At 34.2% G+C, this 23360-nt stretch overlaps 1 protein-coding gene across 1 annotated transcript in view; it reads left to right on the forward strand.

The window, feature by feature from the left end:
- The first annotated feature begins 1010 nt into the window (after nt 1-1010).
- Nucleotides 1011-23360, forward strand: part of LOC121976141 — a 39759-nt gene continuing 17409 nt past the window's right edge. The window contains exons 1-5 of the mRNA XM_042528154.1: nt 1011-1228; nt 1319-1381; nt 1472-1527; nt 16366-16459; nt 16626-16686. Coding sequence (XP_042384088.1) covers nt 1079-1228; nt 1319-1381; nt 1472-1527; nt 16366-16459; nt 16626-16686 — 424 coding nt within the window. The 5' untranslated portion in view covers nt 1011-1078. The remainder of the gene's footprint in view (nt 1229-1318; nt 1382-1471; nt 1528-16365; nt 16460-16625; nt 16687-23360) is intronic.

A 23360-nucleotide genomic window follows, 5' to 3' on the forward strand; every position in this document is an offset into this window, starting at 1 on the left:
CAAGAAGATTCATTAAGATGAAGAAATGAATAGACATGAAGAGATAACATGTAGAGTTCAAGGAAGGCAACGTGATATTAGTAAACTCCTATCCCAAGAATTTAAGTCTTTTGTGGAAAGTGTTCAAGGGCTTGGTAAGAAGGTATGAAACTCCCTTCTTGGTCACCGAATGCATGGGTAAGGTATCTTATCAAGTTCAACTTCTGGCAAAGCTCAAGATTGATAATGCATTTTCAAGCCTTATCACGAAGACAAGGATGACCAAAAAGAAACAAGTCGAATCATGCATCAAAAACTATTGTCAATTCCTTTGATAAAGATACAGAGTGCATTGTTATAAATACACTCAAAGGAGAGAATCCAAATTACACCAAATGCCTTGGTAAAATAGAAGAATCTACCTGACACTAAGACTAAGATAAGTTGAGAACGAGAGGATGCATTATGACAATTCATTGAGAACATCATGTGCTACAAGGAGAAGAACACATCTAGGATGCCACAAGCCTAAGTTGGGTAAAATGTCAATCCACATAATTTCAAGTTCCAGAGAGATTTTTAGGTCTAACTCTCTAAGATATTATCGTCACATAAATATGAATAACCCTTTAAATTCTATCATCATTTAGATAATATAAGAACCTTATAATTTTATATAAATCATTAGGTTAAATTAATCTCAGTTGAGAATGCCTATAAATGTGTTCTTACGAATGATTTATAATAAGTTATTTTTACTTGTTAAATTTTTAAAGTTTTTTTTAGTTGACACATGTATTTAAGTTGTGTTGATAGTTAGAATAAATCAGGAAGCGTTAATATTTTTAAATTAATAAATCACTTAGGAAAGAAAATTCAATCGATACTATTTTTTTTTTAGTTATGTAATTATCATACGAGTGAATGATGTTAGAAGCCAACCCCTGCCCTTTTTAGGCATTTTTACTTACAATAAATTAACATTATTTGTGAAAATTTTTGGGGTAAAATGATAAATAAAAATTTCGTCTAATTGTACACTTAGGGCGTTGCCGGCCCTGATCTCCATCAGTGTGCCCGAGGATTTTCGTTCTCGTCAATGGTTATGGCGCGAACTTCCGCCTACCATGGATCCGCCTTCTGCTTCTTGTTCTGCTGCTTTCTTGGGCTATGCTGTCTTCCTTCGATCACGCGAGCATACAAGCCGGGGGACATCGTCCCCATGAGTAAGGCAGGGCAATACCATGCGGTGAGCACTAACTACGCCTCAAAACCCTAACTTGGTTTATCTTGGATTTGAACAATTTTATTCTTTTTTACTATTTTGCGAAAATTACAGTCGCGAACGAGTTGGTATGATGTGATCGGCCGCCACTGTCCCATTTTTGCAGTAAACAGGGAGGTAGGACTTATGATTTTGTCCAGTCCTCTTCCTTACGGCTTTCATCTTGATGTTTGTTCAAATCAAAATTTCTCTTGTCTGATTGTCTAGGTGTTGATTCCGATACCCAAACCTACTGGTTTCACCGGTGCTGATCCATATAAGATGTAAGTGCTTAGTTCCTTCTTTATTCTGCAATTATGTTTCTGTTTATAGTGAAAATGAGGATAGTAGGATGTCATAACTGTTGGACCAAGGAAGATTAAATTTTTGTCACAAAAATGCTGTCAACGATCATTTAATCTAAGAGTTGGTTTGCTTGAAAATAATTTATTTGTGGAAAATATTTTCAAGAAGAAATCTTTGAAAGGAAAATAAATTATTTTCACTTGTTTGGATGGGGTATTAAAATAAGTTAGAAAATATTTTTATGTGTTTGACGTGCTAAGAGGAAAATTTTTTCCTGGAATCTTAGAGAACATTTTCTTGTGTTTGGTGCATGTATAAGAAAATAATTTTCTTACACCTTTTTTAAAATGTAGCTTGGAAGTATGATTTTAATTTTTTACCAGCACCAGCACGCAAAACCTTCTTGAGATGTGATGTTTCTCTAGCATAATTTATTAAATGATTCCTTCCAACTTGTTCCCAAATCAAGTGATTGCTTATAATATATTAAGTGGTCGACCTTACTACCTTCATGCCTACTTATGAGGAGCCAAGCCTACATGGGAAGCAAACAAACTTTCACAAAGGGCATTTTCTTCTTTGCTCAGGCCTCTCCCTTTCCTAAGGAAGCGACTACATCCCTCGCGAGCGATGAAGGTGAGCAACGAAGGCAATTGACAAAGAGTTCCTTCTTCCCTTTGTGAGTGGCAACTTCTTTCTTTCCTTTTTCCTTCCTCTGCGATTTCTTCATCCATGAGCAACGAAGGTGAGTGACGAAGGCAACAAACGAAGAGTTCCTTCTTCCCTCCATGAGTGACTCCTTTCGTCCCTCCATGAGTGACAACTTCACAATTGACTTTGACAAATCTGGCTGGGGTTTCAGAGGGTAAATGGTTTCAGTCTCTTCTTTGCTTTCCTCCTCTTCCCAATCTTGTTCGTTTTCTCCTCTTCGGCTCTTCCTTCTCCTCCTCGATGTCTCTGACACCGTGTTGACACACTTTGATAATACCATCCCATTTTTGCCAAGGTTTGAAACAGAATTTCAAATCTTGTTTGAAAGAGAATTGTTTCAATTTAATACATTTACCTTAACAACATATCATTATAAATTGTAATAAATATCAATATACATAATGTCCAATAAATTCTGCATTGCAAGACAAGATACCATTTATATTACAATCATAAGATTGCTTACAATTCCAAATAAGGAGACAATAAATTAATAAGCATCCATATTCAGGAATGAAGCAATCAAGCAATGAAAAGCATCCAGATTCAGTTTTTTTTCCTATAAAAATAGTATAATAGTGCTACAATATGAGGCAACCCATCTTGAATCAGAGAACAAAAGGCTTCAAGTATGCAGAATGAAACTATCCAATGAAAGTTAACTAACCCACATACACAAATAGATAACATCATCAACAGCTGGGAAACATTTTGAAAATAGCTGAGATAAATAATGGCTTATGCTGGCTCGTGCATGGCTGAAAACCTTCAAAACATCTCCGCAGACTCATAAATTGACAACCCTAATAAATTAAATTACATAATCTGATGGTTCTAATCTCAATATAGTTATAATGGGGCTTGACTTGGTTTTAGTTTTAAATTCCAGCAATCAAAGCGCCATCAGTACCATCTTCATTAACGTGCATTAGAAACTCCACTTGTTCCCTCATCTTATCAACAATCTGGGCAATTGTATACCTCCTTCCTTTCATCCATTTGAGTGACATATAGCTTCGACTTATTCAAGTAACAATTAATGGGCATTGTAGAGGTTCACCTTTAAAAATAATATCGTTCTTTTGAAGCCAATCACACCAAAGCCTTGCTTGGCACAGGGTCATCATCCATCATTGTTCACTGCAATTCCCTCTTCTATTAGCTGAATTAGTCAAGTTCCAACAACAACCACATGCCAATGATTATGAGAATGTGAATCAGCAATGCCCATACCTCCAAAATCAGTGGGCCTTTACAAATGTCCCAACCCACAAGATGAGCTGCTTTGGTTGACTCTGACTGAGTTTGGAACATCCAAATTCATTAGTTAGTAGTGGTAGTAGTTGAAAACTAATAAACATGCCAAATCACTTCTTGCAACAGATCACTACTCCAGTAGTTATGTTTAAGAGCAATGTTTATGAAAATATGCAAGTATTTTAATAATGGTCAAAAAGAAAACAAATCACTACTAGCAAAATCACAACTGTAAAACACATTCTGCTGCAAGTAGTCATCCGGTTGAGACCTAAATCATCCATGTCAATGCCAATTAGTTTGTTTTGTATAATTGCATGAATTATCAGTACTGCTCTCTGGGTTAAAGTAAAAGATGATTAGGATATTGTGAGAATAGAAATATGCCTTGCTCAATTGATAAGGAGAGGAATCAAGATCACTTATTCCATGTCAAGGATAAATTAGTAAACAAATAAGAAAATAAGATGATGAATTTTCATGTCCATGCTCAATTATGTAAATAGCAGTATTTTAAAATTCAGATCAGAAGATCACTTTCAGAGCGTTTACCAATTAGCTAGATTTTGAATTGTCTTTTCAAGACTAATTTTAAAAACACTGATTGAGGAAAGAAACAACAAAATCATTAAAAGGACAGCCCGGTGCACGAAGCTCTTGCCAATGTGGGGTTGTGGGTAAGGGTCGCACTATATTGAGTCTATTGTATGTAGCCTTACATTGCATCACAAGAGGTGGTTTTCGCGACTCAAATCCGAGGTCACACGGTAGCAACTTTACCGTTGCGCCAAGGCTCCCTTCAAACAACAAACAACAAACAACAAACAACAAACAACAAAGTCACTGTTTCATTATAATCATGGGAAGTAAATTGTCTCATCTAATTTTTCAAAAGAAGAAAGCACAAACAACATTATCTAAAAGAAACTTGATCAAATTAACAAAAGAAATAAATTATATAGATAAATACATAGGGATTTTTTTACTATGGACATTCACTTGAATTAAGCAACAAAATGACACGGAACAAAGAAAGAAATATACAGATAGTTTTCCATTATTTTATGCCATCTCAAATCTTTTGAGTTCAGAAAGCCAAATTCTTACAATTAGAGGAGCAGCTGATGTTGAAATCGTGAAAAAAATGTACAAAAACTAAGAAATGTGAGTTTGATTTTTCCTGTGCCATCTTCTACAGTTTGGCTTATGGTTCATCCCTTGCTCTACTATTGGTTTGTAGTAGTGGGGAAAGGGTGGAGTAAAGCAGGGTTTTCAATGAGGGAGGATGTGAAGGCATTTCTTTGATGTTGTTAGTCGACAAACACGCATAAGTAGGATGGTAGAGGAATATCTGGTTATGAGGCTGGAGCAGACTTGATAGTATAGGAGATCTAGTCGTGGGTTTGGAGGAAGGGGTTGAGTGACTGGAAGAAAGATTACCTTGATCCTACATTGGTAGTGTGCAAATCTCCAAAGAAACAAGCAAGATCCACAAAAAAAATATACTTCCCTTTTTTGGGAAGAAAAGGAGGATTCAGACAAATAAATTAAACGAGAGAGATTTGAGTGGAAAAAATGTGTCCTTTTGAAAAATCTCTTCTAAATTTTCTTTTCAATTATACGAGGCAGAATCATCCATCACAATATATACAAATAATCAATTTGGACGTTCTATACAAAATAAAATGCCATAATATTTTTTTCTATACAAGTGTATATGATGGAATACAAACATCTTTTACATATACACCTAGTATCTATTTTGTATCCTCATAGTTTATTGTTTGTTTCAAAAAAATGATATAACCTTTCTCCTACATACATTAGTAGTGGCGAGTCTCCAAAGAAGCGACGAGGTTTGGGACTGAGATGTGAGGGTTTCGAGTTTGGCAGAGAACCAATTTGGGAGTGACTATGAGGTTTGGGTTACAATAGAATTTTCTGAGATTTGAGTTATGTATATTTTTTTTGAGAAAATGACTTCCCCTTGTTGAGAGGGAAGACATTTTCTGGGAAATTTTTTTCCATTGATCAACTCAAAATTTGCCATTCGCCACAAATTTATCATGCACCAATCAAGAAATAGGGAAAATATTTTTGAACACCTAAAGTTGTCAGAATATGATTATCCTTTCCCCATCATTGATTGCACAAACTTTAATTTAACAACATATGCATAAGGTATGAGCTAATTAGATATTTATGACCAATTGATGGATACTTGGATCCTCTATAACTAAATTATGGTCCAACAAAGCCAAAAGTTTCAGTATGCATAGACAACTCCCAGTTTTCACCATTAATTGATCATATTTTATAGAAGCTGTGATTCAGAAGATTAAAAGCCTAAGGAATGCTAGTTCAACTATTCAAGACAACAATTAACTATTTTTTTTTTCTATTCTAGTTATATGTTATCATGTAGAATGCATGTGGGGTAGAAAAATAACATCAACATGTTATATATTAGTGGATGTTAGAGACAAAAGTAGCATGTGGTTTTGGCAAGCTGGCACGATTTTGCTTGATTCTTGTGGGCACATGTCTTTTTATCTCAAGTGAGGCAATTTTGGCGGTTATGCATGTTCTTATTGTATTCTACGTGAAACGTAGTAGAGAAATATTAGTGATACAAAGGACCATCCTTTTACAATGAATTTCATTTTATCAAATAGAAAATTTTATTAATTGAAAAGATGAATTACAAAAGGTGGAGTTAAGGTCTCTTTAAAAGCTCCAGCCCAATTAAACTTAGAAAATAAAATAAAGAAATTGGTGTGGAATACCAGCTCACCTAAAGGACTCTAACAACTTTGAAAATAAATTCTTTACAACTTAAAAAAATACAAAACTTACCAAACTAGAAAAACTATCCCAATTACCTAACACTCTCTCTTAAATTGGAGAGACTACCGACAACAACAATCAAGCCTTTATCTCATTAAGTGGTGTTGATTATAGGGATTCTCCTATATCATTCCGCTCGATCCCTACTATATTCTAATCTATATTCAAATAAAATTTATCTTGCTTTCTTTGGTCTCTCTTTCTCGATTAATGTACATATTTGTCATGACCTCACATCACCTAACTAGAATATTAATTAGCCATTTAAGTGTGTGTCCATAGCATCTTAAATGTGTCTTTCGGAGTTTTCTTTCAATAGGTGCAATTGCGACTTTTAATATTCTTATCTCTTAGCCTATCTATTCTTGTATATTCGTAAATCGACCATAACTTCCTCATCTCTACGACTCCTTGATTCGTAGCCCAACATTTAACTTTATATAACTTAATAGGTCCTATTGTCATTTTGTAAAATTTTCCTTTAAATTTTTGGAGGTACCTTACAATTACAAAGAACACCTGATCCGTTTCTTCATTTTAACCATCCTACTTATATCTTATGTAAAACATCTTTATCAATCTTTTCTCTATCCTTTTGTAAAAATGATCCTAAATTCTTAAAACTTTCAATTAATGGTAACTCATCATTTCTTTTTTTAATAATCATCTTGTTATGTCTAATACTATTAAACTTAAATTCTATATATTATTTACTCTACTAAGCCTAAAAACTTTTTTACTTTTAGTATTTTCTATCAAAATTTGATCTTAGCATTTACTATCTTATCAAGTAAAATAATGTCATCTACAAACAACATGCACTATGATAATTTATCTTGAATGTTTTGAGATCCTCTATTAAAATATAAAAAGACATGGATTTAGAGTTAATTCTTGATACAACCCTATCTCTATAGGAAAAGCTTCGATTAATCAATTTAGAGTCTTCACTCTTGTTATTACATCCTCATATATATCCTTAATTGTTTCAATATACATACAGTAACACCTTTCTTTTCTAGAATTCTCTATATAATCTTTTAGGACTATCATTTGTTTATTCTAAGTTAATGAATAGGATGTGTAAGTTAATGAATATGATATGTTAGTGTTGTTTTTTTCCCAATACTTTTCAATTAATTTTCTAAGAAGATATATAATTTCTATTATTGACATTTCAGGCATGAATCCAAATTAATTTTTGATCATCTTGATCTCCTTAATCTTTTTTTTATCATTCTTTCCTAGAGTTTTATAGCCCTTATAATTCACACAATTTTATACATTTCATTTATTTTTTTACAAGAGTTCAGAGTACTTACCCTCTACTAATTAGATATTTTTTTTGTTTTCAATATCAAGTTAAAAAACTTCGTAAGTCATTTAATATTCTACTTCCTTATGCGCTTCTATACCTTTGTTGGAATATCATCTAATCTAACCTCTTTTCCATTTTACATTCCGTTTAATGCTCTACAACCCTACTTAAATTTCCTTAGCTAGTCACTTAAACTTTCATTAAAATGGTGATAAAAATATCTCTTCTATCACTCTTTTATTTTCTCATTCTTCACTAGTATTCTATTAGATTCATTTTTAATCTATCTTATTTGGGTAAAATCCCTTGTTTCTCTCTCTCTCTCATTTTCACTATTCTATGGATGTCCCTTTACTCTTCTTTTATATTAAGCTGTCAATTCAAGCTTTCGAAAGCTTCATTTTTGACTTTACTCAGTACTTAATCTCTTTCTTGGCTATTACATACTTTTTAAAGATTTCTTTATTCTTACAAGCCTACAATAACTTATAGGCATGTCTACTTCCTCATTCCACATCTAAGATTCTTTATTTGGTGTTGTCCGTTCTCTTGACTCATTGAGTATGTTCATGACTAGTGTTTTTAATTTTAATGATTTTTTTATCCCATGTTATATTAGAGTTGTTTTGTATTACTCCTAATACTCGTGCTTCTATCCTGTCCTTAAAGATATTTCACATTCTTTAATTTCCACCACTTGATCCTTGGAGCCAACACATTTTTCTTTTAATACCATGCTTGTGGCACATATCTAACATCACTAACATATGTTGGGGATTAGGTTTTTTTTAGGGATGACCTTAAAATATTTATAAATTTTTCTATCTTTTTTCCTAATTATAAGAAAATTAATTTGTAATTTATTATTTTTAGTTTTGAATGACCAATTGTTTTTTCTCTTCTTGAAAAAACATATTAACTATTATATGTTTATATGCTATCGTGAAATCCAATATAGCTTTTCCTTATTCATTTTTTATTTCAAAATCATAATTCCCATGCACTCTATCATATTACTTATTTCTTATTCTACATGCTTATTTAAATAATTTTATATTATATTTTTTTTGTACTATATCATTTAGGTGGTGTCTTCATCTAATCCTGCATATATATTAATTATATTAATAATTTTTTTGCTATTACTATCTTGAGAATTATAATCCTATCTCCCTTCTTAACTACTACTACTCAGTCTCTTAATGAACTATAATTCTACATTTCTCTTTTTACTCTTTTCTACGTGCCATAATTTAGTTTTTCATCATCTTTGCTTTCTTCCCTATCTATTTTATTTTTTGTAAATATACAAATATTAACTCTTCTCATAACCATCATATCTATTATCTCCATTGTTTTGTTAATGAGCATTCCTATGTTCCAGATAATTGGTATTCCTATAATGTTTGTTCTAGGTGCGAGAACTTTTGCATATTAAATTGGAGAGACTATCAAATAAAAAAATTAAATACTAAATAAAATTCTAAATTTGCAATTGTCCCCCTCCAACCAAAACTCATCATAGAGTGAAGAGTTAGTGTGGGAAAGGAAAAGATGATTTTGTAAAAGTGTGTGTAGTTTTAAAAGTTTATTAGAATTTTTAGTATTTTTTTTCGGAAAAGTTTATTATGAAGAAGAAATCATCTTATTAATAACTCTCACCCCGGGCGCCCTCAGAATTGCTCCATGCGATCTGAAAAGGAGGTAAACAATGAGGGATTTCATCCAACACAGTGACCCTTTACATGGGGTCGGGTGATCCACGATGCATTCACACATGTTGGGAATCAACCCCATGACCCTTAGCAACAACACCACATGTAAGTACTAATTGTGCTAGTCCGTGGGGGCAAGAATAAGTCATCTTATTAGAGCAAAATGTGCTATCGTTCATCCCAAGCGACCCAATATCACCTGCCCCACAGCAAGATAGAGGCAGGTAAATCATGGGGGACATTTTGCCCTAGCGTAGAGGCCCTTTGCATGGGAAGAATAAGTTATCTTTTTTTAGGTTGACACTAGATATCCAACTCTTTGAACCGACTAATGCTCGGGATGACCGACCCGAACCACTAAAGTTTGATCGGAGATGACAGTGGACTTTAGAACACTGGCCTGATAAGCCTATAAAAGGATGTTAGTATATGATGATTTTAATAATAATATTTCCAATCTACAAAATCATATCCGATCAAACCCTAGCCATCTTTCAAAACCTTATTGTCTCTCTAAATCCTAAGTGTCTCGCTTATCGCAACCATTAAAGGATTGGTAACCCTAGCCTCATCTTCCCTTATTGATTATTTGTTGACACTCCTTGGTTGCTATCATTGTGAGTAAACATTCGATCTCTCTCTTCTCTCTTTTTTCACAATTCTCTTTTTTGTTTTGTTTTGTATTCTAAAGGCAAAACAAAATATTTATCGTAAATTTTTAGCTATTGATTGACCGTCATTGTCAAAATTTCCCTATTAGCATCCTTTATAGTTTGGATTTTTCCATATTGCTCAGCCTTAAAAATGTCAAAAATTATAGAAACAACTAATACAATAGAGTCAAAAGCTACTAATTGTGATAGTTTATGGTGCAACTATCATAAAATGTACATTCTATTTGTAAACAGTGTTGGAAGCTTCATGGAAAGCCTCCAACTAAGAGTGGGGACATGAAGGAGAACAAACAAGGATCAATAGTTTAAACGCAAATGACAAATACATAATAAAATGAAGCAACACCAAAGGAGTTGGGTGGATTCAATCAAGAAGAGGTTGAGAAGCTGTGATGTCTTATTCGTAACCTTGATAAACCTTCAAGTACTTATTCATTGATGTACTTAGTTATGTGATTTACCTCCCTTCACATAACATCGAGACAGGCTGTGAGAGGTGCCTGGGGTGAGCGTAATCATCATTTGCTACAATTGATGTCCTTTTCCATCCTCTACTTGAATAAATGTTTCAGATATAACTTTTTTCAACTCTTGGATCATGGATTTAGAGTTACTGATCATATGACCACTCACTGAGTGCTTTTTCCACGTAATCCCGCAATAAGAATATATCTATGGATGATTGTTCTTTGATCATTGTATCAGGTGTAGGAGATGTTAAAATACGCCCATTATTAACCTTAAGAAATGTTCATTTTCAAAGATTATCCATGCGGAGTCCCGGGGAAGGATCTATCCCCTACTATATTTAAATAAAATTTATCCTATTTTATTATTACTAATCATGTCTTCTTTGTCTTCCTCGTTTCATGTACATATTTGTTATAGTTTTACATCGCCTCGTTTAAGTATGTATTCGTACCATCTTAAATGTGTCTCAGAGTTTTCCCAAAATTGGTGCAACCCTGACTTTTTTTTTTCTTCTAATGTTCTCATTTTAATATGTCTATCCTCATATTTGCACCTTAACTTCCTTATCTTTGTGACTCTCACCTTCTCCTCATCTAACTATAAAATATGTTTGTTGCCTTTGAATATACTTGCCATCTCTGCAGTTTTTTTCATTTTCTAAACTATTGGAGCGGTACCTAATTGTTATCGCATAATAGCATTTTTTATATTGTCTAATAACCTCGCACATCCATCTTAGCATAAAGTATAATAAGTCAAACTATAATTTTTAAACTTTTCCTGTTATCTTAAAGGGCACAGAACAATCACGCGGATTGAAGAACCTCATCTACATTTCAACATTGTCTTTATTCTATGATTGATATCTCATGAATATATTCTTATTGAATAATTGATCTAAAGATGTCTAGAAGACTTATTTATAGGAATTTTATGTCCATCCGTATAATGATTATTTTGTTATTTTTTATTATTGAAATTACATTTCATAGATTCATACATTCATTTTTAGTTCTAAATTTAAAAGCTTTAGTTTCTAAAGCAATTTTTTTTTTCAAGAATTAATCTATTTATACTTTCATAAAACACGATAACATGCTTGGATTTGATTGATGGGTTTATCTTCTTAGAAGATTTACATATTGACCTATAATCCAATCCACATAATATAAGAATAGTTTGTTTATTTACTAATTCCAATTTCATTAAATCATTATTAACTTGGTCAATATTACAACTTTAACAAGCTAAATATTAGTGTACGATGCATAAAATCCTTATGCAGACATAAGATGTTGCAATTTGGTCCCTCACTACATAAACCTTTGTGATTGTATAATGCAGAGATTTTAAATTAGACTCTACATAAAACCTACTTTAATATCTCATGTGAGACCAAACTATATATTAATACTTTGCGATGATGATATTCATGAATGTTATGAGAACATCTCGATATGTTGAATCTACTTTACTCTTTTACCTTCAAGTGTTAATGATCTATCCAACTCCGCCCATGACGACCGGTCATGGCCGGTCCCAAGCCCGGATAAAGGAGGAGAGTTGCGTTTGGTTGCCAGCCAGCGTCAAATTATGGCAAATATTCAATGAATAAATCCATTAAACTATTGTGCTAATGTTAGGTTGTTCCTGGAAGGAACGCGTTGCAGGGTCCGACTCTAACGTCTCGACAAGGACCGCTACATCTTCAGAACTCGAGTGTAGTGATAAATATACAAGAGTTCGCGTTACAGGGTCCGACTGTAACGTCTCAGCAAGGACCGCTACATCTCCATGAGAACTTGGGTGTAGTGTTAAATAGGTAAGAGTTCTCACACCATAAGTTGGATAAGAATAAATATGATAGGAAAACTAATAATCTAAGATTTGAAACATGGAACATAGGAACTCTCACCGGTAAATCAATGGAGGTAGTAGATATGATGATTAGGAGAACAATTAGTATTTTGTGTGTCCAAGAGACAAAATGGACAGGCGAGAAGGCAAAGATGATAGAGAACTCGGTTTTAAGTTATGGTACACTGGAAAGAGTAAAGCAAGAAAAGGAGTGAGTATTATTGTAGATAGTTTGTTAAAGGATGAAGTTGTAGGAGTAGTTAGAAAAGAGGATAGAATTATAGCCCTTAAGATAATAGTGGCGAAAGAAACTATGAATATAATTAACGTATATGCACGACAAGTAGGATTAGATGAAGCTACCAAATCAAGGTTTTGGGAGGACTTAGATGAAATATTACAAAATATTCAATCAAATGAAATGATTTTAATCGGAGGTGATCTAAATGGGCATGTCGGAATGAAAAATGAGGAATATGAGAGAGTACATGGGAGTTATGGGTTTGGAACGACGAATGAGGAAGAGAAAACTATATTAGATTTTGCGATAGCATATGATCTTATATTAGCTAATATGTTTTTTTAAGAAAAGAGAAGAACACTTAATCACATTCAAAAGTGGGAATAATAAATCACAAATTGACTTTCTTATGGTTAGGAAGTAGGATAGAAAGATTTATAAAAATTGCAAAGTCATCCCTAGAGAAAGCTTAACTACCCAACATAGAGTAGTAGTGTTGGATATACGCCTCAAACATAGTATCAATAGAAAGAAAATATATACAATTCCTATAATTAAGTGGTGGAAGTTAAAGGATGGGAAGCAAAATATATTTAAGGAGAAGGTAGAAGTACAAGCATTAGATGAAATATACGATGACTCTAATACAACATGGGATAAGATGATATCAAAGTTGAAAATAGTAGCTAAGAGTGTACTCGGCGAGTCAAAGGGACATGCACCACTAAGTAAAGAATCTTGGTGGTGGAATGAGAAAGTACAAGAGAAAGTGAAGGAAAAACAAATAGCTTATAAGGAATTATATATTTGTAAGAACGAGGAAAACTTAAAAAAATATACAATAGCCAAGAAAGAAGCTAAGAAAGTAGTGAGTGAAGCAAAAAATGAAACTTTTGAACGGTTATATCAAAAATTGGATGCAAAATAAGGGGAAAGAGACATTTATAGAATAGCTAAACTGAGAGAAAGGAAAACAAGAGATCTTAGCCAAATAAAATGTATTAAAGATGAATGTAATAGGGTATTAGTAAACGATGGAGAAATAAAAGAGCGGTGGAAGAGGTATTTTCATCAACTTTTTAATGAAGGTTTAGGTGACCAACTTAACTTAGGTAATTTAATTAGGTTAAATGAGCATAGAAATTTTAATTTTTATCGTATAATTCAAACTTCAGAAGTAAAACAAATTTTAAATGAGATGCACAATGCAAAAGCCGTTGGATTAGATGATATTCTGATAGAGATATGGAAGTGCTTAGGGAAACAAAATATTGAATGACTTACAAAATTATTTAACATGATATTGAAAATGAAAAAAATGCCTGATCAATGGAGGATAAGTACTCTAGTTCACTTATATAAGAACAAGGAGACGTACAAAATTGTGCAAACTATAGGGGTATTAAACTAATGAGTCATACTATGAAACTTTGGGAAAAAGTAATAGAAAAAAGATTAAGGAAGGAGACCACAGTGACAGAAAATCAATTTGGGTTCATGCCTGGAAGGTCGACAATAGAAGCTATACATCTTCTTAAACAATTAATTGAAAAATATCGGGAGCAAAAATAAGGTCTACACATGATATTCATTGACTTAGAAAACGTTTATGATAGAGTCCCAAGAGAAATTATATGGAGAATTTTAGAAAAGAGAGGTGTTAGCGTAACATATATTGAACAAATTAAGAATATGTATGAGGATGTAACGACTAGAGTAAAGACTTCAGGCGGAGTAACTGAAGTATTTCCAATAAAGATAGGGTTACATCAAGGATCAGCTCTAAGCCCCTATCTTTTTATACTAATTATGGACGAACTCACTGCGCACATTCAAGACACAGTACCGTGGTGCATGTTGTTTGCAGATGATATTATTTTGGTAGATGAGACACGTGAAGGAGTAAATGCTAAACTAGAATCTTGGAGGGAAACACTAGAAGGGAAAAGTTTTAAGCTCAGTAGATTAAAGACAGAATATATGGAATTTAAGTTTAGCAATATTAGAAGTAATGAAACAATTGTTAAGATAGGAGAGGACGAGTTGTCCGGAATCGAGAGATTTAAATATTTAGGATCATTTTTACAAAATGATGGAGGGATTGAGAGAGATGTCTTACATAGAATACAAGCAAGATGAGTGAAATGGAGGGGAGCGTCGAGTGTTTTATGTGACCATAAAGCACCTCTTAAACTTAAAGATAAGTTATATAAAATCGTAGTTAGACCTTCTATGTTATATGAAGCTGAATGTTGGGCTATGACTTGAGCACATGAGCAGAAGATGAGAGTTGCAGAGATGAGGATGTTAAGGTGGATGTGTGGACATACGAAGATGGACAAAATAAGAAATGAGAGCATTAGAGAGAAAGTCGGAGTTGCATCTATTGAGGAAAAACTCCGAGAGACACGTTTAAGATGGTATGGACATGTACAACCAATAAATGCTCCAGTTAGGCGACGTGAAATTATGATAAATATGCATATCAAATGAGGAAGAGGAATATCAAAAAAGACTTGGTTAGCAACAATAAAACAAGATAAAATTTAATTAAATATAGATGATGATATAATAGGAGATAGAGCTCAATGACGTAAAAGGATTATACAACCGACCCCACCGAGTGGGAAAAGGTGGTGTTGTTGTTGTTGTTGTTGTTGTTGTTGTTGTTGTTAATGATCTATCCCATGAAATCATTAGAATACTGCTGCAGATGGGGCATTTGGTTCTACACAATTTTAGTTCCCTTCTTGAAGCAGTTCTGTCAACTGCATAAAAGGAAACTAAGGGGCTACATATTCAGAGAAACCATTCCGTGGATAATATTAAGGAGGTTGTTATAAGTTCTAGGAACTGCTACATTTGAACACAAATAAACTCACCTATTATACTGTGGAAGCATTTCTGACCCAGTATGCAATCATTATAATATTACCGTTGATGTGGCATTTGGTTTACACACGATCTTAGTTCCCTTCTCGAGGAAGTTCTGTCAACTACATAAAAGGAAACCAAGGGGCTACATTTTCACAGAAATCACTCCATAATATTAAGGAAGCTGTTATAACTTCTAGGAACTGCTATATTTGGACACATTTAAGTCACCTATTATATTGTGGAAATGATTTGGATCCTAAAATTCAATCAGTGTACTAGAAGATCACTATCTTTGTTCAACAACATTTTTTGACACATTTACTTGGACAGGTCATTATGGGTTTTACTTAAACCTCAAATTGGAAGACTTGCTAATCCCTTAAGTTTGTCTGTGATTTGCCTACTTGAAGCTGATTTCATTAGTACCCTTTGCGTATAACTTATCCAAATACCTTGTTATTGTTTTCTTGGTCCAACGTTCATGTATTATAGTTGGTAATATATATTATTGGTAATTTATACCATATACCAGGTATATGAACTTAGCAAAGTGCAAAAAGCATGAGTATAGAAATTAAAAATTGAAAGGAAATTAGGGAGATAGAAGTGCAATTATTTCTACATCAAAAGTTAAGGCAGTTAATGTAGACATCTTACTCCGGATGACACTGACTGCAGTTCTATGATCAATTATTTTCTTTAATTTGTGTACTGTTGGGCTATTTTAAATTAATGCTAATGGATTTTAGTTATGTTAATTAGTGAAGGATTGTGTTTCTATTACTATTTTATTGGTTCATCCTTTTTCTGTCACTCAATTTGCTAGATATATGGATAATTATCTGCAGATCATTTCAAGTTGGCCATGAGAAATTCCATGTTCCTTGGCTTTATGTTATAAACAGGAAAAGTTCTGAGGTTCCGCTGATAGATTTCCATTTGGTAAGTGATATTTGTTTTACATTGATAGTATAATGCATTATTCTTTTTCTGATATCTTATTGACTTACTTGGTATTCCTTACTCCATTCAGCTTATATCTTGGACAATACAGTTGATGGAAATCAACTTTTGGTAGGGTAACTAAGTTTGCTTAACTTTTGTGCAGAGATACTCTGGAAGTGATTTACATGGTGTCACAGCTAAAGTAATCGACATGCCTCATCATTGTATGGAACATAACTAACTACCTTTCTTATAGTCTTTTATTGCGAGTACATGTATTTCGTACGATTAATCTCTTTTGATAGCTAGTCTACATGTGCATTTAGTACAATTTGCTGATGACTTGCGTTTAAGTACAGTTTGTCGTTTGATATCCTATTTTATTCATAATATGCCACCTTGTATGTTTACTCATCTTGCCGTGTAGAGGAAATTCATAAAGGTTAGACTTAGATATGAAGATTTGGTTTAATTCACAAAGACTTCCTACATGTCCTTGCTAGGTCTTTATTTGGGTTTATTTAGGATAATATACGTATATGTTTGATTAACAAGAACTGTCCCATTATAATTATCATCATCATCATCAACATTGTTAAGCCATGTTTGTTGCAGCTATTTAGGGTTGGCTATATGGATGTTATTCTTCTAACTAGGCTCATGCAAGGCTACGCCACTATTCACTAGTAATATTTCAATCAACTAAATTATTTGTTTTTACATACTTCTGGTCTCACTCTACGAGTAACACTTTTCACTTAATTTAGCATTGTTACTATGAAATCTACAAGTCACCTTCCAATGTCTCCACAATGTCTCGATTTATTCTTCCCTAATTTTATCGTCTATTTGAGGTACACTTATTGCTCTCGCATAGTAGCTTTTTTTAAACTTATCATTTCTATTAACTCTGTTGGAAAGCTGATAACTATTTTAGGATAGTTTCTGATTTTGTAGGAAAAGAAAAAATAGTCATCAAAATCCCTTGATACATTATCTAATTCAGGAATACAATATTTTAATTTTATTATTTTCTATTTTTCTAGTTTCTGTACATAATGTATATGTACTCATTATTGTGCATAGTGAAAAAAGTAAAAGAATTTATTTCCTTTTTTTTCCGGCCTTCATTGCCAAGTTTCCATGTGCTCTTTCTCTGCATTCATTGCCAAGTTTCTGCGTGCTCTTTGTCGGCCTTCATTGTTGACTTTTTGTTGGTTTTCATTGTTGACATTCTTTTTTTTTTCTTCCTGTTGTGCCGACCTTCATAAATGATATTTTTTTCAGTCTGTGATGTCTAAGATCGTAAAAACAAACAACTTCCTTAATCTGACGAAGGAGCGACAAGAACCCATCTTGTTGCTGGTGAATTGCAGAATATTCAACTCTCTTACAAACTAAATGGTCAAAATTACTTGAAATGGTCTCAGGTCCATACTACCTAAAAGGCATAGGGAAAATTGAATATCTTCTTGGCAGAAGACCAAAACAGGGTGATTTGGATTTTGATGCTTGGGATGAAGAGGACTCCATGATTATGTCTAGTTATGAAGTTCAATGACACTAGAAATTAGTCATATGTGTATCTTTCTCACCTCTTCAAAAGTTATTTGGGACACCCTTCACTCAACATACTTGAGGACAAAGATGTCGCCTTATGTTTGAAGTCATAGTGAAGATCAACAAAATGACAAATATGCTGTAAAATCTGTGACAAAAACTCAACTATTTTTGGGCCCTTGACAGGAAGTGCCCTAAGGCTTACTCAGAGGCGTGAATTGAGAAATGAAAGAAATTAAAGAATGGAAAAAAAAATCCTAACGGAAAGGGAAGATACAAGAAAAAGAAAGGAAGGGAAGAGAAGAGAAAAGAATTTCTTAGGAAGGAAGAGAGAATAGAAGAGAACATAAGAAGGAAGGAGTTAATGATGTCGACGGTGGTCGCATGAGGCGATCGTGCAGGGTTGCTCATGGCTTGCAACTGCACAAGGCGGCCGTGCAGGGCCGCACGCGACAAGCGTGATGCGGCCATGCAGGATCGCCGTGCAGGGTTTTCCGTGGCACGCGACTGAGTGAGGCAGCCGTACCTACGACTCACGATTGCACGAGGCTGCCTTGCCACTTGCGACTCCACGAGGTAGCCGTGCAAGGCTTCCCGCATGGGGTAGCACAGTGTCGGCCCTGGACCGACTATGTTGAGCCACCTGTGACTTGTGTGGTTGAAGGTAGAGATGAGAGACGTGATGGGAAGAAATGTCGTTCTATTCGATTTTGGGTGGATAAAACATGTTCATAGATTAATCCGCGGTTGTATTCTTAAATTCATCCATCTATTATTTTGTAATTAGTAAACGACGGAAAATGATACATGATCCATCCTTTTTTATGAAATAAATAGCGGCGCGGAAATTTTTCCGCACAAAAAAACTCCTCAAATTTTGAATCCATCTTCCTAAGTAAAGAGGGCATAAGGATGTCGTGATGGAGAAATTTATTGAGAATGATTTGTGGTTGGGCTAAATGTAGAATTTAATATTCAAATTCTTTGCAAGGAAGATGTCCCGTGACTAGATGAGGTTATCACCTTGATTTGAGTTGAGGAGAGTCAAAAAGGCGTTATGCTAGAACTAGTGACAATTGAAGGATTTGCCATGGTTGCAAAAGAGAATACTAACCGAAATAAAACCAGGGAAACATCAATGACCCTCGAGATAATCTTTGGTGCCATACCATGGATCACCGTTGGAAAATTCATGGAAAACCCCTATTGCAAGTTTAGAACGGAGTTAGCGGGGTGCTAAAAAAAATTCAATAACAACTTCATCAAGTCTCCTCCATTAAAGCCACTCCACAAAACTCAATCCGTGGCCTCCTAGAGAGACTACTCCTGACTACTTTAATCACATTGAAATTGAGAAACTTCGAAGTTTATTGGGGTCAGTGGCTTGTGTTCAGTAGCATTCTTTGGTAAGTTCCTCCCTCATCAATTACATGCCTCGGACTAATTTATACAAGATTCTTGGATCATTCATTTAGGAGCCACAAATCACATGACACCTTCTTAGTCCATTTTACGACATATTCATCCTGTCTTGCCAATAGGAAATTTTTTGTTGCTGATGATTTTGTTACCATGGTGGATCATGTTGGTCACATTCAGTTTTGTTTGCCCTTGTTACTAGCTCATGATATGAACTATAATGTCTTGTTGTATCCCTGTCACTGTTTAAGGAAGAGAATTGACTTGCTAAGGAAAAGGGTGACCTCTACTATCTCAATGCATTAGCCACATACCTACTGTCAAACATGTTTTCTGAGAGTGTTGTTTTTCTATTTCAAATAATTATATCATTTGGTGCAACATTTTTGTCTTGGTTATCCTTCATTTACTATTTTAAAAACAATGTTCTCTTCCTTATTTAGGAGTGTGAAGGCTGAAAATTTTATTATGAGGCATGTGAATTTGCTAAACATAAAACTGTGTCCATTCCAATGAGCAATAAAAGTTCTGTCTTTTTATTTGATTCACACTGATTTATTGGGCCCCTTTAGAATTCTCAATGTTATAAGAGCTCAGTAGTTTATTTCTTTCAGTGATGATTGCACTAGTCTTTTGGATTTTCCTTCTCAAACATAAATTTGATGTGACTACAAGGTTTAAAATTTCGACCCGTGCCAAGGTTTCGGTCTTGAACTGGAACGATACGGTTTCGGTTCCGTATCGTGTTGTGCCGATATAATTTCAATATTTTTTAAATATAAAATATATTAATTTAAAAATAAATTATTTAAAAAATAAACAAAATAAACAATATAAAAAATAATCTTTAAAAAAAGAAAAAGATATGAAAATAGATAAAGAAATAAATAAAAAATTTATTATAAATTTTAAATTAAAATAAATGAAATATAAAATTAATTAGATTATTTTATTAGGGTTTAATAAAGTCTCTTTAGATTATCTCCATCATAGTTAGGAGTTGATTAAAATAATTAACCTAAGTTTAATTAAAAAAAATCCAAAATCCGACACTATTCCCGAGCTTGCGCGACTTCGGCACTGTCGCAGGGATAGCATAACTCCTCCAGCATGACCGCGGTAGTCGTGCGACTCCTCTTTAGTAGCCGTATGGTCGCACGACGCTTACACGGCGGCAGCGGAAGGGTTATGCGACCTCTCCGTTGCTGTTGTGGGGTCGAGCGATCCCTCTGCTGCGGCCACAGGGTCGCGCAACACATCGCAGCTGTCGTGGGTTTGGTGCCAAGGTCGTGCCGGTGCCGATCGCCGGGCGAAACGAGATGTTTTGCCCGTTTCAATCGTCTCGGCACGACACGACACTTTAAACCATGGTGACTACTATCCTTCGAAACTTATTGTCATAATATCAATTTTGTGTCAAAGTGAAAAAGATTCTGTCTAACTTTTTTTTTTTCCATCATATTTCTACAAGAAGGGATAGTTAATGAGTTATCTTGCATAGATACTTCTCAACATAATGAGGTTGTGAAGAGTAAAAATGGTTACTTGCTTGCCATAACTCGTGCTTTGCTCTTCCAAAATCGAGTTCCAAAATCATACTGGGAAGCTGTCCTTACATCAATCCACATTATAAATCGACTGCCCTCTAAAATCTTGGGTAATCAAACTCCTATTTTAACTCCTTTTTTAATTTTATCATAATAGTCGAACCACAAATAATCTCACTCCTTGAGTCTTTGGTTGTCTTACTTTTGTTCATGTGTCTAGCCACAATAGAGTAAATTAGATCCACAAGTAATCAAGTGTGTGTTTGTCATCTGTTCTCCAACACAGAAAGCCTACAAGCTCTATCACCCACCTACATGAAAAATTTATATCTCTGTTAATGTGATTTTGTGGAACATCAATCTTTTTTTCTCAGCCTTGAGGGTGTGTTTGGTTCTACTTAAGAAGATAAGATCAAAGATGCACTCTTAACCTATCCATCTCACAACCTTACTCATCTTGGTCGACATCATTATCATAGGAGCCATCCTTGCTGTCTAAATTGTCCCCACAAGAAGTTGATCCCGTGCAAGTCCAAAACTAACTTTTACTCCTATTTCATCTATTATGATTTACCTATTGCCTTAAAAATGTGACAAGAAATTGCACTAAACATCCAAGATATCCATTAGCCAAATCAATGTCGTCTTTTCATAGATTTTCTGTCTCATAAAAGTTTCTTAGCCAATTTAAACGTTATGCCAATTCCTAATACCTTTTTAGAGGTTTTATTCGATAAGAAGTGGAGAGAAGCTATGCGAGTAGAGATGAAGACACTTAAAAAGAACATAATGTGGGAAATCATGGAATTGCCACAAAATAAAAGAGTAGTGAAACACAAATGGGTGTTTGCTGTGAAATATCGATTAAACAGGCCTTTAGAGAGATACAAGGTGAGGTTGATTACCAAGGTTCTAAAATTCGCTAGGCGCTAGTCGGACGTCAGACCAGCGCCTAGCGCCTTGGCCGCTTAGGCGGGGACTAGGTGCTGCTAGGCAGATTCCACAATATCAACATAAATTGCATAATAAATCACATTCTATAACTTCAACACAATAATATTAAATTTAAAATGAGTATAAAATTACATAACTAATAAAAATAAAATATTACAAATTTATTCTACTTCTCCATAATTTTTAACAACTTGTTCATCATCAGACAAAAACTCAATATTATCATTATGATCCTTTTCTTCTTCGGATGCAAAATCATCCTCGTAAAGTTCGTTCACTCTAGAGCTTCTTCAGGGTTGTTTGATGAAATGACGTTTCCAAAGGATGAGGCCTTGGCCAATCTTCAATTCAATTGCGACCAAGTCACTCAATTGAGGAAAGATCAGACAACAAATTTTTCTTCAAATCGATTTCTCCCGCCTTTTAACTCTATGATTTCTCAGAAATGTGAGCTTCTTTATTCACTCTGATTTCTCTAGCTCTGGTTACTCAATACGATTAAGATGAAGTTTAGTGCTAGCCGCTAGGGCAAGCTAACAAATTGATTTTCTTGTTGGACCAAAGTTTAGGTTTTATAAAACTTAAGCCTAACACAAAAAAGAAAGGTTACATTTTAGTCTTTTTTTGTAATTGAGCTTTAAATTTAAAGGCTCAAACTAAAAAAATCATGAAAACCCACGATGCCTAGACGATTCGACCGATTAGTCGCTGCCTAGGACTGCCTAAGCCTGCCAAGGCCACTTAAGCAGGCTGCCTAGCGGCGCTGCCTAGGCTGATTTTTAGAACATTGTTGATTGCTAAGGGCTATACACAAACCTATAGAGTGGACTCTATTAAGACACATTTGCACTGATGGCTAGGATGAATATAGTGAGGGTGAGGTTCTATTGTCCTTGGCTGCAAATTTCAATGGGGATTTACAATAGTTTGATGTGAAGAATGCCTTCCTTTATTGTGATTAGAGAAAGAGATATATATAGTAATTCCATCAGGCTTTGGAGGAGAGACCAAAGGGAGCAAGGTTTGCAAATTGAAAATGGTATTATATAGACTTAAGAGCTTGGTTCAGTAGGTTTACAAAAGTGATGCTCAATACCGGGTACAAACAAAGTCAAGGTGATCATAGATTATTCATCAAATAGAGTTATTGCTCTTCGAGTGTACATTGATACATAATTATTACAAGGAACGATGAGAAATAAAAGAAGTCTTTGACAAACTGTTTGGCAAAGTAATTTGAGATCAATCACTTGGGGAGTTGAAATACTTCCTTAGGAGTAGCTCCGTCTCATCAAGGTATCTTTATTTCCCAATAGAAGTATGTGGTTGATCTATTGAAAGAAATTGTTAGCATGTAAACCCACTTCAACTTCTATTGATCTCAATCACAAACTTGAGAGGCGAATGATGATAAGGCA

This window comes from Zingiber officinale, chromosome 4B, assembly GCF_018446385.1.
Source record: "Zingiber officinale cultivar Zhangliang chromosome 4B, Zo_v1.1, whole genome shotgun sequence".
In the NCBI taxonomy this organism is placed as follows: domain Eukaryota; kingdom Viridiplantae; phylum Streptophyta; class Magnoliopsida; order Zingiberales; family Zingiberaceae; genus Zingiber; species Zingiber officinale.